General features: G+C 40.4%; 2 protein-coding genes and 1 long non-coding RNA gene across 3 annotated transcripts; 2 read left to right on the top strand and 1 right to left on the bottom strand.

The window, feature by feature from the left end:
• Positions 1-2,914: 2,914 nt before the first annotated feature.
• Positions 2,915-5,022, top strand: LOC136498940 (uncharacterized). The gene is made up of 5 exons (XR_010769843.1): positions 2,915-2,932; positions 3,956-4,011; positions 4,122-4,175; positions 4,565-4,855; positions 4,940-5,022. It is a non-coding gene; the product is annotated as an uncharacterized lncRNA (long non-coding RNA).
• A 2,172-nt stretch (positions 5,023-7,194) lies between these two features.
• On the bottom strand, positions 7,195-12,597 carry LOC136500560 (WD repeat-containing protein DWA2-like). Its single transcript, XM_066495931.1, has 14 exons — positions 12,440-12,597; positions 12,272-12,355; positions 12,011-12,143; positions 11,795-11,906; positions 11,192-11,291; positions 10,891-11,018; positions 10,718-10,787; positions 8,645-8,733; positions 8,338-8,383; positions 8,169-8,239; positions 8,015-8,088; positions 7,881-7,939; positions 7,732-7,800; positions 7,195-7,633 (listed from the first exon to the last, which is right to left on the bottom strand). The coding sequence occupies exons 1-13, from the start codon at positions 12,485-12,487 to the stop codon at positions 7,759-7,761; spliced, it is 1,056 nt and encodes a 351-aa protein (XP_066352028.1). The 5' UTR covers positions 12,488-12,597; the 3' UTR covers positions 7,195-7,633; positions 7,732-7,758.
• A 196-nt stretch (positions 12,598-12,793) lies between these two features.
• LOC136501617 (protein HIGH CHLOROPHYLL FLUORESCENCE PHENOTYPE 244, chloroplastic-like) lies at positions 12,794-15,305 on the top strand. Its single transcript, XM_066497135.1, has 8 exons — positions 12,794-12,979; positions 13,077-13,312; positions 13,421-13,519; positions 13,756-13,950; positions 14,186-14,278; positions 14,376-14,471; positions 14,705-14,845; positions 14,944-15,305. The coding sequence occupies exons 1-8, from the start codon at positions 12,859-12,861 to the stop codon at positions 15,118-15,120; spliced, it is 1,158 nt and encodes a 385-aa protein (XP_066353232.1). The 5' UTR covers positions 12,794-12,858; the 3' UTR covers positions 15,121-15,305.

Genomic DNA, 15,305 nt, shown 5'->3' on the forward strand with positions numbered 1-15,305 from the left:
ATGGTTGTGCCTGTGCTTTATGTGCCTCCTCCAGTTCCTCCTTCATTCCATCTTCTCCTTTGTGCAGGTGAATGAGCAAGAGATGCTTCAGGCCCGTGGTGCACGCATGGAGCTGGACACACATGCCTAACCATCTAAGGGTTTGATGATCTACACATGTAACTGATTTGCAGTACTGACTTGATTTTATATAGCTTTCAGTTTCATTCAATGAAATTGGCCACATCTATTGTTGTGTTGTCGTCTCAGTGAAAGTTCTATTTTCCTGTTGGTGTGTCAAGCCTAATATTTTTGGGTGAGCTAAAAGCTCTCCGCATATGGTACAAATTTTTTAGAATATATGGTTAGCATGGGCTATAACAAATTTATTTATCCATGCTTATGAAGAGTAGACTGATCTACTAATTAGTTTTCTCCTAGCAGAGATCAGCAATAATGCACTTACACATTCTGTGACGCTGTTATATAAATGCTTTGTCAAAAAAAATAGCCTGAGTTTGATCCTATTCATTTGTGCAGCTCTGTGCAATTGATTTTTTCCTGCTACATCAGGGTTACTAATTTGATATAGTTTTGGATTTATGATTAGTTTTGGGTTCATTTTCACCGAGTCGTCGCATTATCTGTTGTTATGTAAGGTTTTCTCACATGTTGTGCTAAACAGAGAATACATATCGCTAGATGACAATGGTCCTGAATAGCAAATAGTGAAGAATTATACCATCGCTTTCTTATCCTCAGGTTTTTGCTGCTATGAATACGGTGCACTCCTATGAACATGTTAGATTCGTACGGTGCGTTCTTCGAAGTTTCAGTTTACATATGTTCACAGACCACCACTTCATACATGCATGTTTTTACCGCTAAAGAGATATATAGCCATATTTGCTTAAAAAGGAATGTGTTAATTTCTAATAGTGATATGAGTGCAACAAACACATGCATCAATTTTTTCCATACTCTATTTTTGATATATTCTAGACAATTATTGCTATTTATTTAGAACTACGTCTTTGTGGTTACAAGTAGAAAAAAAAACTATATATATTCCTTACAACTACATCTTCAATAGTTCCAACTTAGTCTACTTGATTTGAACTGGAGCATTACTTTGTTCTCATGCTCGCTGCGTTCAGGCATGCATATGTTACTTCTTCCAATCATTGGGTGCTTAATGTATGTTTCCTGCACAGCCAAACTTTTAGTATGTTCGTGTCGAATTTGTCCTTACAAAATTTGGGTGCTTTTCTCATTATTTTGCTTGGCATCTCTTTGATTTTACAGGCTGCAATTTAATTTGTGAATACATAACAGAATGCTGCACTGAATGGATGCATTCACAACCTCTATAAACTAGCTGGGTGCCTCAGAGTATTGCTCTTCAAACACCATGGGCCAATGTATCCACTTTGCGTCTTCACCTTATCCTTTCTGAGGTAACTATCGATCCTCTTGCAATCCTTTGGACTGATAGCAGACTGCAACAATAGGGGGTACAGGTACTCTCCAATTTTTATCCCTGCACACTCATTTTCTTTCTATGCTTGCTCTAGGTCATGCGCTCCAGATCCAAATTTGAGACTATCATGCATGTAGATTGAGACACTACTATATAGTCTGTAGCTTTCTTCATATTAGATTCAGTTTTTTTTGGCTATCCATCAAAGCAATGACACTCCGATAAGTCATTTTAGATTAACCTAATGAACATGAACTTATTCCACCTGATTCCACTAAATTCATTGTTCTTTTTAAATGGGAAAGCTGCACACTATATATTGTCCATAACAGATCCATTCGTTTTCTTGCAATGGGAACACATGTGTGTCTTCGATTGCCAAAATATGTTGTTCTTTCCGTAAATTTGATCACCTGATTGTTCCCATTAATCCCCATCCCCATCTCCATATTTGTTTTCCATATCCATACATCTGTAAATGGAAAACAGCTCTGTAAATACAATGCTCTGTTCTATTTCTTCCTCCCTAAGATTTTTATTTGATTATGCCTCTGATCCCTTTAATTCATTTTTTCTGGGTACGTAATTATTTTTATTATACGTAGGGTTGCTGCTCTGGAAAAAAAAAACTCTTAAAGGTAGTGTTCTAGGTAGCAGTCACTATATTATTTGAGCATTTTGCTCAAGTAATTGCAGAAATTTATTATGTTAAGAATTAATATCAATATCATTACATGATTGCCTGCTAATTTATTATAGTTTCTAATACCAGTGTATGATTGCCTACTTACTTACTATATATAATTATCCCCTCCCAAAAGAGGTTGGCAAGCCGATATTTATACATTTCCTTTTCCATTTTCTTTTGCACAAATTCCTTGTTTGAACCATGGCTTAGACCGCCAGTACACACTTCTACCTCTTTGATGATTCAGTTCACCATCACAACTGAACTGGTTTGATGACAATCACATCAAATTTGCCACTGCCTAACATTTATCATCGCATCTTGGGCTTACCAATCTTTCAGACCTCGGTTCTACCATGATGGTGTAAGGTTCACTTACTACAATGATACCTACCGCTTGTGCTTTTAGTCATGCTGATAGACATGTATATTGGTTAACCTTTGCTAAATACCTGTATTGTTAATCATGCTATATACACTAACCCTAGCTATATATTGTCCAATTGCCGGTTCGGCCTCCTGAGGTCCTGAAGAAAGAGGAGGGGTTCGGCTAATTTTTGAGATATCATTTTGGTCAGTTCTTGTGACTCTGCTTGTGAAGTGTTTGCACATTCTGTCCACTGCAATCAGATTAGAAACCAGCTGAATGGATTCTTATGTAAATTCTCCTATCTCCTGATTTGTAAAATGAATCATATTGTTTCAGAATTTTGCTTTATTTGTTGAAGCCCAGTGTATAAACACTAACGTTGCCATGTTTCGTACGGTCTCCTACTCCATAGAAGGTACGATGCTACCTCCGAATAATGGTGCTCTATTTTTAGAGTACAATTATTTTATATGCAATGATGTCAAAGCTTGATTCCTTTATAAAGCAATGGTCTCAGATCTTAAATGCGTTTAGTTGTTGAGATAGAATAGAACGGATCAATGAAATTTAGTGATTTGACTATGTCCATGGCCAGTTGGTGCTTGGTAAAATCCATTACAAATTCCTCAATTATTTCTATGTGGATTTGTTAGAAATTAAACTCACTTAATTACTTCTACCTATTTTTTAGCCTTTTTTTGTTCAGTTAGATTTCCTGCTTATCCAGTTCATTGCTGAGCCAACAAACATGATGTCAGATCTTTATCAGATTCGAAATATAGAGTTTTTTTAATGACTGATACTGTAACGGTTACAAACCATAATTCAATTTTTTTTAGTTCAGCAGCAGCAAGGATTCAATGCATGATTTAGGTTGCTCACAATTAACTTAATTTTTCGTCATGGCCAAAGTTGGATGGAAATTATAAAAGAATGATTTCGGGTTTGTGCATCATTAATAGTCCATTCAGACATAGAAGAAGCCTTCAGCTGGTATATGATGCCTGTCGTTGCTCTGTTCGAAAATAATAAGTTTGTTACCACATTAAAGCTGATGTCTTCAAATCAGTGTTTTTAAAGTTTAGTGTTGTCATCTCCCATTGTTCTCATGTATATGCAACGACATTGGTTGACAATGTCTAGGTATAAATAGTATATGAAAAAATGGTCCACTTAATAATGAGAGCCAGTACAAAATATTTTGCTAATGGGGTTCGGATTTGCTAGGTGTTCTACTTGCAGCGTATTTGTACAGCGAAACTGGTCCAAGAATATTGAGGGAGCCATTTTAAAATCAATTCTGTTTTCACAATCCTATGACTGAAAAATGATGTCTTCACATGATTTGTTGGTCGTTCTATTACTGACCACACCCCAAACCTGATGATGTATCTATTGATGTATCTATTTCTATTCATCTCTGTCTACTTTCTTGCAGGTCTGAAACAACTTCAACTAAGGTCCTGTGGAGCAACTAGATTAGAAAGTGAACTGGTGAGCTCATTTGCTTCTATAGACTGCTATAAGCGAATTTCTATTCCATTACATGATGTCCTATGGATCAACTACCCCATTAAATGATTTTTTCAGCAATTATTATGTAGGCTGCCATAAGCAAAGCTCTATTCTACAGCAAACTTCGCCTGGTTTATTTACAGGTTTGCAGCTGCCTTGCTATCCATTTACAGTAGGAATTTTGTAGCTATTTTTTATTGCAAAAAAGACCACGAGTTTACATCTCATGCTTGGGCATAATTAATAAGCCTGAAATCTATTTGTTATACCTGATTAGCTACTATGCAAAATCAGTAGGATGGTACCCTTGCTTATAGTCTCAGTTTGTGCCTTTCAAAGTAGCTATCTTGTCTACTTGCACAATTGCTTAATTTACATATTACATGAAATTTATTGTATATCCGGAACAATTGCTTAGTATACCTGAAAAAAATGCTTCCACAACTTTCGCAAACAAATACTATTGTATGGATTTTATCTTGCTTAATAAAACTGATGGATTTTATCTTGCTTAATAAAACTGCTTCTTCAGGACAACAGTTGAGGAGACAGTAAGGGTGCTAAATGGAGGCATGGGATCGTACACTCACACATAAGTTTTTACCTCTAATTTGTGTGCCCTTTAATTAGTGCTTGAGTTGACATCCCCTTTGATGAAATTATGTTCCACCCTTCCTAAGAGCTGACACAGTGGAATGGTAGCTATTTTGATCCATGACTTTATGCTCGGCCCCCTCAAGATCCTGCCATGTACGCTTACACAAGATATCCAGGAGATGGAAATTACAAGCAACAGCCACCACAGCAGGTCCCTGCACAACAGGTAACCATGTTTCTAAAAGACCTACAACAACAGCTCAGTCGTGCAGCTGTGTTGCACTAAGATGGCTTGTTTCTCCCTTCGCAGTAAAAATAATGGAGACACAAGCAGAATTATTTGCAAAGCTGCCGCACTGTACTTTGGAGAACAACCTCAATGCGTTATTGGCATGAGAAACTCTCATTACCTTTTGAGCTGCTATATGTGTGTGACCTTTGCCACAACTATGATTCTCTAAACTGCTTTGCAGTCAATAGACTGACCCATTCAAGAAAGTTGCTGCTGTTAATAGCCTAAATGGCTTTTCGGAGTTTTTTTTGCTGCAAGCTGAATTTGCTGCTTCTTTTTAGCATCATGAACCTGTACTTTACATTAAACACTTGGATCACTGTTCCGATCTGCTGGTTCAAGTGTTTGGAAATTGTAACCTGTTGCACAGTGTCTTTGAATGACAATATCTGCTGAGGTGCATCTTCTATCTGGAAGTTGATTTGCAATTTATATAGTACAATATAATTGCAACTGACTGTATCTTATAAACCTAAACATATTCATTTGCGCTCGCGCGTGGGGGCGCGGCCTATGTATAATTAGAACTATGAACCTTGACTGTAATGTTCATGTGAATTATCTCGCAAATTGTTTCACTTCACACAGAACCCACTCATGAAACCTCAATGGTCACCTATCTGGGCGCGTAGACTATACTGTTCGCATAAAAAAAACGTAGCAACAAACTTTTACGTATTCCTTCCTCATACAGCCCCTGTAACGCTAGCCTAAAAGCTTTGTTTCCTCTCGCGCGCCTTGTATCTTGCTTCCAGTAATTTGTTAACATGGTGGTACACTCTATTTTTTCAGAGAAACAAGAGGCAGTCAGGAAGCTGATGGAGACCTCAGGTATCTATGAATCTTTTTTCTAATGTCTTCCCTCCTAATGCTACAGCTGTCATATCCTCCATTGATTATTATATGCCTTTAATACATTGGGGCTAAAGAGAATTCAGGGTGTAGTTTTTTTAGAGCAAGGTGGTGCTGGAGGTTTTGTCGGTATCAAATTGAAAAGTCCTGAAATGAAACGTGTGTGTGCTTCTATGGAATAATTACATTATGGTTCTACCTCTGCTTTCTATTAGGTAACTAAAGGTACCTGTACAGATAAAAAGCGGTATGCATTTCCATCAAATTTGTACCATTAAATGGTGCATTAACAACTGTGTTCCCTAGACTAAATATAGTGGCCTGATCCTATTCATGGCTGCTGATATGCAGGTTCTTTCCCTTATCAGGATCTCGGGTTGATGATATTTGTAGCTCATTCTAAGGTATCCTGTTTCTTTGATGTTAGGTTCTCATAGTACATGCTCATTTCTTTTTATTAATCTTACATATAGCGCCATGATCCTTTTCATGGACAAGTGCTCTGCCAATTTGAGTTTTTCAATGGTTCTTCCACAAACATACCATATCACAATTCTTTGACTGCCTCATCCAATAAGAGATTGAGAAATGTATCATGATCCGTGTTAGGATTCGATTCCTATATTTTTTTTTAGATTCAACGCTTTTCCTTGTGTTCTATTTTTTAGATTTAAGAGGAATATATATCAACTGAGTTTAGGATAATAGGTACATTTAACTATGCCTAGCTTTACCCACTGTTAACATGATTTCACCATGATATGATATTTTATTACAATCTAGGTTTACCGTACACACATTATTCTTCAATTTAGTTTGCAAACAAATAATAGTACTGAGTCCTATTTTTTGCGTTTCAGTATTGGCAGCCATTCATCAATAATTTAACGTACCCACTGATCACAGCTTGCTAAGAGAACTTCCTATTTACATCGGCACCATCATGCATCGCCTATCACCAGACCTTCACCAGCACCACCACACATCAGCAGCGCTACTACCACCGAAGACAACTATTTGTGTACACCGGCTTAGAGATCAACTACCGTGTATAGCTTTTCCGCAATAAAATACTTATCCCTGTAATATATTTCAATAGACCTGTATAACCTCTGAACGTGCTACCGCACGAGCGCGTGGAATCGCGCACCAATCGACTAGTTAAGCACATTTTTGGGCATGGACCAACTATAGGAACATGTAACTCAGCAAAGAAGATGGGCAACTACTGTGAACCAAAGAAGAAAAAAATTTGAATACAGAACATAGTACTAGTTCATAAAATAAGTTATTCCTGTTAATCTGAATGGTTTTACCAAATTCAGTTCAACTCTACCTGCAAAGGACGAAATTTTGAATGCCAAACAGAAGAGTTAAATAAAAAAAACAAGCTAATCCTAGTAATCTGAAATTCTGAATGGTTTTACAAATTCAGTCCAACTCCACCTCATCATATAACGCAGGACCTTTTCATGAACACTTTTCAAATATACAACATCCTACTAATCAAGTAAGGAACAATATTTCAGACAGACGGACAACGGTTATTAACATACAGATCAGATCTTCACAGCCAAGTTTCTAGCAACTGAACATCAAATCCTAGCAGACAAAATTTGAAGATACAGGAAAGGAAACTGCTGACAGCCTCAACTGTGTTGTACTATCTCCAACTGAAGCTAGATCTGATTTTTTGCAACCATTGCTGGCTTTAATAAAGTGGGCTGAAGACCTGATGTCAGCCAAGATGATTTCTGCATCAATCTTGTTATTGATATTTCTGCCATTGCTACACGGCTTGTTAAGAGGGTACAGAATGGCAAGGCAAAGCTACACGGCTTCAAATATGAACAAACAAGCCTGCAGGTTGCAGGGAGAGAACAGTTTATTAGGACATGAGGTAAATCCGGTAATAATGACAAGATAAAGGAAATGAGGAATCATATTTTACGCCTTACGATTCAAAATTGATAGACGAGCAAGATTCATTTTCTCTGCAAGTAGGGCTTGACTGATTCCAAGACAATCTGACCATCAGAGAATCTCATGAATGTTTAGGACATGTAAGGCAAAGTTCCACAAGGCAATAAACGATGCAAGCACATACCCTTCCATCATAAGACAAAGAAGCGAATAATGATGGATCATGGGAGCTCCATGCAATACCTACAATTTTAATTAACCCTGTGATTCCTTGTCAAAGTTCTAATTGATAAGCAAAGTATGAAGGTTGGAGGATACCATAGATGCTGTCTTCGTAGTCAGTATATGAGTTCAGTAATGGTTCTTCTTGCCTATTGGGTGAACCAGAAGGGCTGTGGAAAAATGACCAGGCATCAATATCCCAAATTTAAACAAAATGATCTAACAAGCACAAGAAAAAAAAAATAGAGACCTATCAGATTCAGAATCGTCACTGCTAACTTTAGCCAACCATAAATTTACAGTTGAATCTGTTCCAGCACTCTACAAAAGATTCAATGTCATCAGTACACAATAAAACCAATATATCATTACTTTAATCCCCCAAAAAAGTTGCATGTGGAGGGAGGAGTGAGACAAACCAGAAGCAGCTCGTCATACTCAGGATTGTGCCGAACAGCCCATGTCCTGTAAAAATAATGAGACCATAAAAAATACTCGATATTTGCTAGATAAGAAAGTCAAAACAGGCCCGTGTAGTCACACGTGTTAGTGACCGAAGCATTTCCAGAAATCTAATTCTGAAAAGGATGAAGTTTGCTCTTGTTCGATAGAAGGTAAGGTCAAACCATACGCATTCACAGCATATATGCAAACACAACAGATTGAGAACATTTAAAGATTGCAGTGAAAGATTCTGGTTTGAGTATATTATTACACAGTACATACCAATGTGAGTGCCCAGGGAGATCTTTTAGAGGATGCTTAAGCATTCTGAGATCCCACAAGCGAATTCCAAATTCGTCTTCTGCTGTTGCCTGAAGTGTATAATCGATTACTAATCAGAAGCAAATATTTTATTTGGGTGCAGGAGTATAAATAAGTTGATAACAATTCAATAATGAACCAGTAATAGCTGTCATTGTTACTGAACTTGAACACGGGTGTCCAATTAGGCAACAACAACATAGCATTTCAGTCCCAAGCAAGTTGAGGTAGGCTAGAGTTGAAACCCACCAAGAGCCCCAAGTCACGGTTCAGGCACTTTAATAGCTGCTTTCCAAGTACTCCTATTCAAACATAGATCTCTAGGTATATTCCAAGCTTTCAAATATTTTTTTATTGCCTCCCCCCATGTCAATTTCGGTCTTTCTCTACCTCTCCTCATATTATTAGCTTGGCTTAGGACTCCACAATGCACTGGTGCCTCTAGAGGTCTACTTTGGACATGGTCAAACCATCTCAACCGATGTTGGACAAGCTTTTCTTCAATTGGTGCTACCTCTAGGCGATCACGTATATCATCGTTCCAAACTCGGTCCATTCTGGTGTGATCGCAAATCCATCGCAACATACGCATTTCTACAACAATCAGTTGTTAAACATGTCGAATCTTTGTAGGCCAACATTCTGCTCCATACAACATAGCCGGTCTAATCGCCGTTCTATAGAACTTGCCTTTTAGCTTTTGTGGTACCCTCTTGTCACAGAGAATGCCAGAAGCTTATCGCCACTTGATCAACCCTGCTTTGATTCTATGGCTAACGACAGCATCAATATCTCCATCCCTCTATAGCATCGATCCCAGATACCGAAAGGTATCCTTCTTAAGCACTACTTGACCTTCCAAACTCACATCTCCCTCCTCCTGTACAACTCCACCAAAGTCGCATCTCATGTATTCGGTTTTAGTTCTGCTCAATCTAAAACCTTTAGACTCAAGGGTCTGCCGCCATAACTCTAGTTTCCTATTTACTCCCGTCTGACTTTCGTCCACTAACACTACATCATCAGCGAACAACATACACCAAGGGATTTCCCCTTGTATGTTCCTGATAACCTCATCCATTACCAAGGCAAAGAGATACGGGCTTAAGGCTGACCCTTGATGAAGTCCAATTTTAATCGAGAAGTAATATGTGTTACCATCGTTTGTTCGAACACTAGTCACATCATTGTTGTACATGTCCTTGATAAGGGTCACGTACTTTGATGGGACTTTATGTTTGTCCAAAGACCACCACATAACATTTCTTGGTATCTTGTCATAAGCCTTCTCTAGGTCAATGAAAACCAAGTGGAGGTCCTTCTTCTGCTCTCTAAACCGCTCCATAACCTGTCTTATTAAGAAGATTGCTTCTGTGGTTGACCTTCCGGGCATGAAACTAAATTGGTTTGTTGATATCTGCGTCGTTCCTCGCAGACGCTGCTCGATGACTCTCTCCCATAACTTCATAGTGTGGCTCATCAACTTAATTAGGCAGGCTCTACGAAATTGGATTGAGGCTTAAAAAAAGGGCGTACCCAGTGCAGAGAGCTCCCGCTTTGTGCGGGGTCTGGGGAAGGGTGTTAGTGGCAAGCCTTACCCTCGCCTATGCAATGCGAGGAGACCGCGACTCGAACCTGGGACCTTCCGGTCACAGGCGGTAAGACTCTACCGCTTGCACCAGGCCCGCCCTAGCTAGATTAAATTAATACAATTATGAACCAATAAAAAATGAATTTGTTGGTAAAACTCTGTCAAGAGTTCTAATCAATTATTTAATAATAACGAAGCAACAACTCATGTCATACCCCAGTGCGAACATGATGCTTAACTACTGAAGCAAGAAAAAATATGCAAACTCCATGATCAAAATATAACAAAATAAAGTTGAAATGTAACCAAGAAACAGAAGGTAATACAAAGTTGTTGTCTTCAATGTTACTACAGAAAGCTAATTCATAAGAATGTTCGTTTGCTGCAAATATATATGAAGTATTGCTTGATATGGGAAACAAGAAAGTAAGTGTCGAACTCACAATAATGTTTTGCTTCTTGGGGTTATAATCCACATCCCGTATATGTGCATGTTCAATTGCAGTTGATTTTCTGAGAATGGTACATTTAAAGATAAACATAACTGCAACATTTCAATAACTGAACTACAGATAGAAGCATAGTAAATAATAGAAGGTCAAGATAAAGTATTAACTCCATAGAACGTAGATCCCACAACTGAAGTGATGAATCAGATATTGCAGCAATTGAATTATGATTGTGTGGATCCCAAGCTCCACCACGTAAATTTGGAAGCATGTCAGCTGATCCCTGTGAGATCACCTGCAATGTATGAATTCAAATTAACACCATTGTGAAATATGAAGTATATAAACAGATGGCGTGTAGATTCTTGACAATTCATAATCTGGTACTTAAGTTAATGTTTGAAAACAGAGAAAGTATTTTGCAAGTATGCTGATGATATATTGATAAACAGAAGGATGATGGCACACCTTAGCTGATTTATTTGACGTGTCTATGTTCCAAAGAAAAATATTTCGGTCATCGATGCTAATTAGTTTATCATGCTTTCCAAGTGGCCACCAAATCACACTGCAAAATAACCAGCTTAGAGGTGTCAAGAACCATGAATAAAGATGACACACATATCACAAGAAGCTTTTAAGAATATATGAAGCAAGTGAGACTAGTTTAAAAGATTCATACAGAAAGTTGAAATAAAATATTCTCATCTATTATGTCCTTCGCGAACACTGTGGGAAATAATCTTTGTATTGCTTAAATGGGGCTCATAATGTGAAACACGTGCAGCATGCTAGACAGGACAGAATGTTCATTGCATCTTTCTTAGTAACTATACTCTTATCTCAATGTTCATGTGCAGTGAACAAGTGATGTAGTCACAAAAATGAGGCCAAAATAATCTAGCTACAAATAAACACCATGCGGTTCAGGAAGGAACATTAACCCCACACTTGCATTTCAGCCACCAAAGTTGGACACAGTCTGAAATTCAAAGCATAGGAAGAATCTAGTACAGTAAGTAGATCAAACATCTCTAGAGCAACCAAAAATCAACAGAAACAGGAGTTCACCGTCTAGTCTTGCCCGTATGCCCACTAAGCTCAAAGAGCTGCTCAAGTTGAGGTGAGTTTGATTGCCCATTAACCTCTGGGATTTTCCAAACTGACGCACCGTAGCCCTCACCTGGCATTCACATCACGACTTTTCCAAATTACAAGAAAATCACACACTACAGATTTGCAAATTGCAATGTTCACGAACAGAGAGGCAACTTTTCCGTTCTTTACCAGACGTGTAGACTGTGGAGAAGACCCTGTGATCGAAGGGGCATGATTTGAGGTCCCAGATCTCGTTGGGGTGGTAGAAGAGGCCATCGCACACCAGCTCGCTCTCCGCCGGCGAAAGCCGGATTAGGTGCACCTACTTGGACGCACTCAGAGGAATCGAGATCCAAATCAAATCCCACGCCATTTCCCCTGACAGAAAAGTACTACTCGAATCGCAATCCCACCAGACGCGACGCGCCTTCATGGCCGCGAGACACGCACCTCGTTCTCCTCCTTGAGGCTGAGGGTGCCGGCAAGGAAGGTGGTCGAGCCGGCGTCCGCGCGCACGTCGGCGATACACCGCGCCTGCAAGAGCAGAGAAAGGAGGAAGAGGTTAAGACAAGTTGTTCTAGAAGGTTCCAGCAGGCGCTGCTGCTGCTGCTTGCTTGCCTGGTACTTGAGGCCGCCGTAGACGATGCCGCTGGATCCGCCCTGCATTCTCGCGCGCGCTTCGGATCCGCGCGGTGACGCCGCTGATCGCTCGCTCCGAGACGGAAGAGACCGCGCGGAGCAGGCAGCCGCCTTCGGCCTTCCACACTCCTTTAGACGAAGCACAAATACGTTTTGGCACACTGAAAGCGTATTATACTGTGGCAGACGTGTTTAGAGAGCAGGTGGCGTAATAATAGCAGGGGAAGACGAAGCGGATGGTGACGTGGAGGAGGAAACGGATGACGGGGGGCTACGGCTGTGGTCATGTGGACGTGGCGCAACGGGCATCGGCTGCTCCGCATCCCCTCTCCACCACTCCTCCCCACCCCAGAAGGCCCGTGGCGGGCCACGCCACTAACCGCCCCCCCGCCCACGCCATGGCGTCGACCGGCCTCGCCGCGCTGCCATCGCAGCTCGCTTCCCCGGGCCGCCTGCGCCGCCGCGCCGCCCTCTCCTCTGCTAGCCGCTCGAATCTCCTCCTCCACTGCGCAACCAAAGGTACCCCGGCCATTTTTGCTTCCCGTCCCGAGAGCCGCCTGCGAGTCGTGCGCTGCCTCCCGATCCCGAGTAACAGGGTGCGTGTTTGCTTCTGCAGTTGGATCGCGATGCAGGCTGGCGGTGACCTGCAACGCGCAGGCGGTGGCGCCGACCAGCATTGCGCAGGGGACGCCCGTCCGGCCGACGAGCATACTGGTGGTGGGCGCCACGGGGACGCTGGGGCGGCAGGTGGTCAGGAGGGCGCTGGACGAGGGCTACGACGTCAGGTGCCTCGTCAGGCCGCGCCCGGCGCCGGCAGATTTCCTCCGGGACTGGGGCGCCACTGTCGTCAATGTACGGTTACATCGGGCTGCCATTGCTACTGCACTATTCAATCTGTGCAGTTGTACTTGCTTTTGCTATTGGTGGTAATTTTGTGTGCTTTGCATTGGAGCTGATTAGGCCGACCTCAGCAAGCCGGAGACCGTACCTGCGACACTTGTTGGTATTCATACCGTCATTGACTGTGCGACAGGACGGCCAGAAGAGCCCATCGGGACGGTATGCTACGACCATTTCTGTGAATACAGTAACAAATGATTACGCTTCTCTGTTGTCCTGAATATTATTCTTGCATCAATGCAGTTTTGCTGGTTGTTGCTCAAGCTAATTTTATTGCTCTTAGTAGCGAAGAATTTCATCTAGCTGCATTGTTTGTTTTTGTAAGCATGGTTTATTGTACTAACATATATGCCATGGATCATTTGTTTAGACTTGCTGATGGTTATTCCATTTAGGTAGATTGGGAAGGAAAAGTTGCTCTAATACAGTGTGCAAAGGCTATGGGAATTCAAAAGTATGTGTTCTATTCCATCCACAACTGTGACAAGCATCCTGAGGTTCCCTTGATGGAAATCAAGTATTGTACTGAGAAGTTTATTCAGGACAGTGGTCTGGATTATATCATCATCCGTTTGTGTGGTTTCATGCAGGTAGATTTGATCCTCTCCCTGTGATTCTGAGTCTTTGGTTAGAAAACTGCTTTCTTAGTGTCAATGATCCTAGTGAAGTACAATGATGATAGGTTACAAAAGGCAGTTCCTTGTTAGTGAAACTGTACTATTAAAAGATCAAGTCGTGATATGACCTCGAGTTGATACGTACTGCCACTGTCATATTTGCTTGTTTATCCAGAACTAAATTCCTGTCTAACATTGTTTGCAATAGGGTCTTATTGGGCAATATGCTGTGCCTATACTAGAAGAGAAGTCTGTCTGGGGAACTGATGCTCCAACTCGGATTGCTTACATCGATACCCAGGTTTATATTTCCCCTTGTCCATTTGAAAATGGGATCACCGCTATCTTTTTGAACCTCTCCTTCAGCTTTCCTTCAACACATTCTGGTTAAATTATAGGACGTAGCTCGACTAACGTTTATAGCTATGCGGAATGAGAAGGCCAACAAGAAACTCATGACTTTTGCTGGCCCACGAGCTTGGACAACTCAAGAGGTAATAAACTGCAGAGTCTTTTTGAAGGAAATTAATTATGTAGTATGTCCAGAAAAGTTTTGATCAATAAATCTATCTTCATAGATCATTAAGTTTGTATCACTGTTATCTTTCAAAATGTTATGCAGTTCATTTTGTTTGTGATGCTAGATATTGTAAATGATGCTTCCGAGAATTATGTTTATTGTTTGTATATTGTACTTCATCTTTTTTTCTTTCTTTTGCCTCTTCAGGTGATTACTTTGTGTGAGAGGTTAGCTGGGCAAGATGCCAATGTAACCACTGTCCCTGTTGCGGTATTGAGATTTACTCGTCAGTTGACACGGTTCTTCCAATGGACAAATGATGTGGCTGACAGACTGGCATTTTCAGAGGTTACCATGTTGTCCTTTCTGTTCAGTTTACATGTGTCCATATAATGGTAACTTGTATCATAGCTTGTGAAAACTAATAGAACATTTCTTTAAACCAGGTGCTCTCAAGTGATACAGTTTTCTCTGCTCCAATGAATGAGACCTACCAGCTTCTCGGGGTGGATGGGAATGACATCCTCAGCTTAGAGAAATATTTACAAGATTATTTTACCAACATTTTGAAGAAGTTAAAGGATCTCAAGGCACAATCCAAGCAAACCGACATATTCTTTTGATAAGAAGGATTTCTGTGACCTAGGGACATAATTTACAGATCTGTGCCTCAAATGACAGATGAGTGAGCACAATTTTTTTCCTGTATATTTGCATTTTTGCATGTGCAAGAATGTTCTGTGCTATTAGATGATGTGTATAGAATCTTAACATTTTGAGCTATCAAAGTTCCGAAGTTTGTGCAAAA

This window comes from Miscanthus floridulus, chromosome 13, assembly GCF_019320115.1.
Source record: "Miscanthus floridulus cultivar M001 chromosome 13, ASM1932011v1, whole genome shotgun sequence".
Lineage (NCBI taxonomy): Eukaryota > Viridiplantae > Streptophyta > Magnoliopsida > Poales > Poaceae > Miscanthus > Miscanthus floridulus.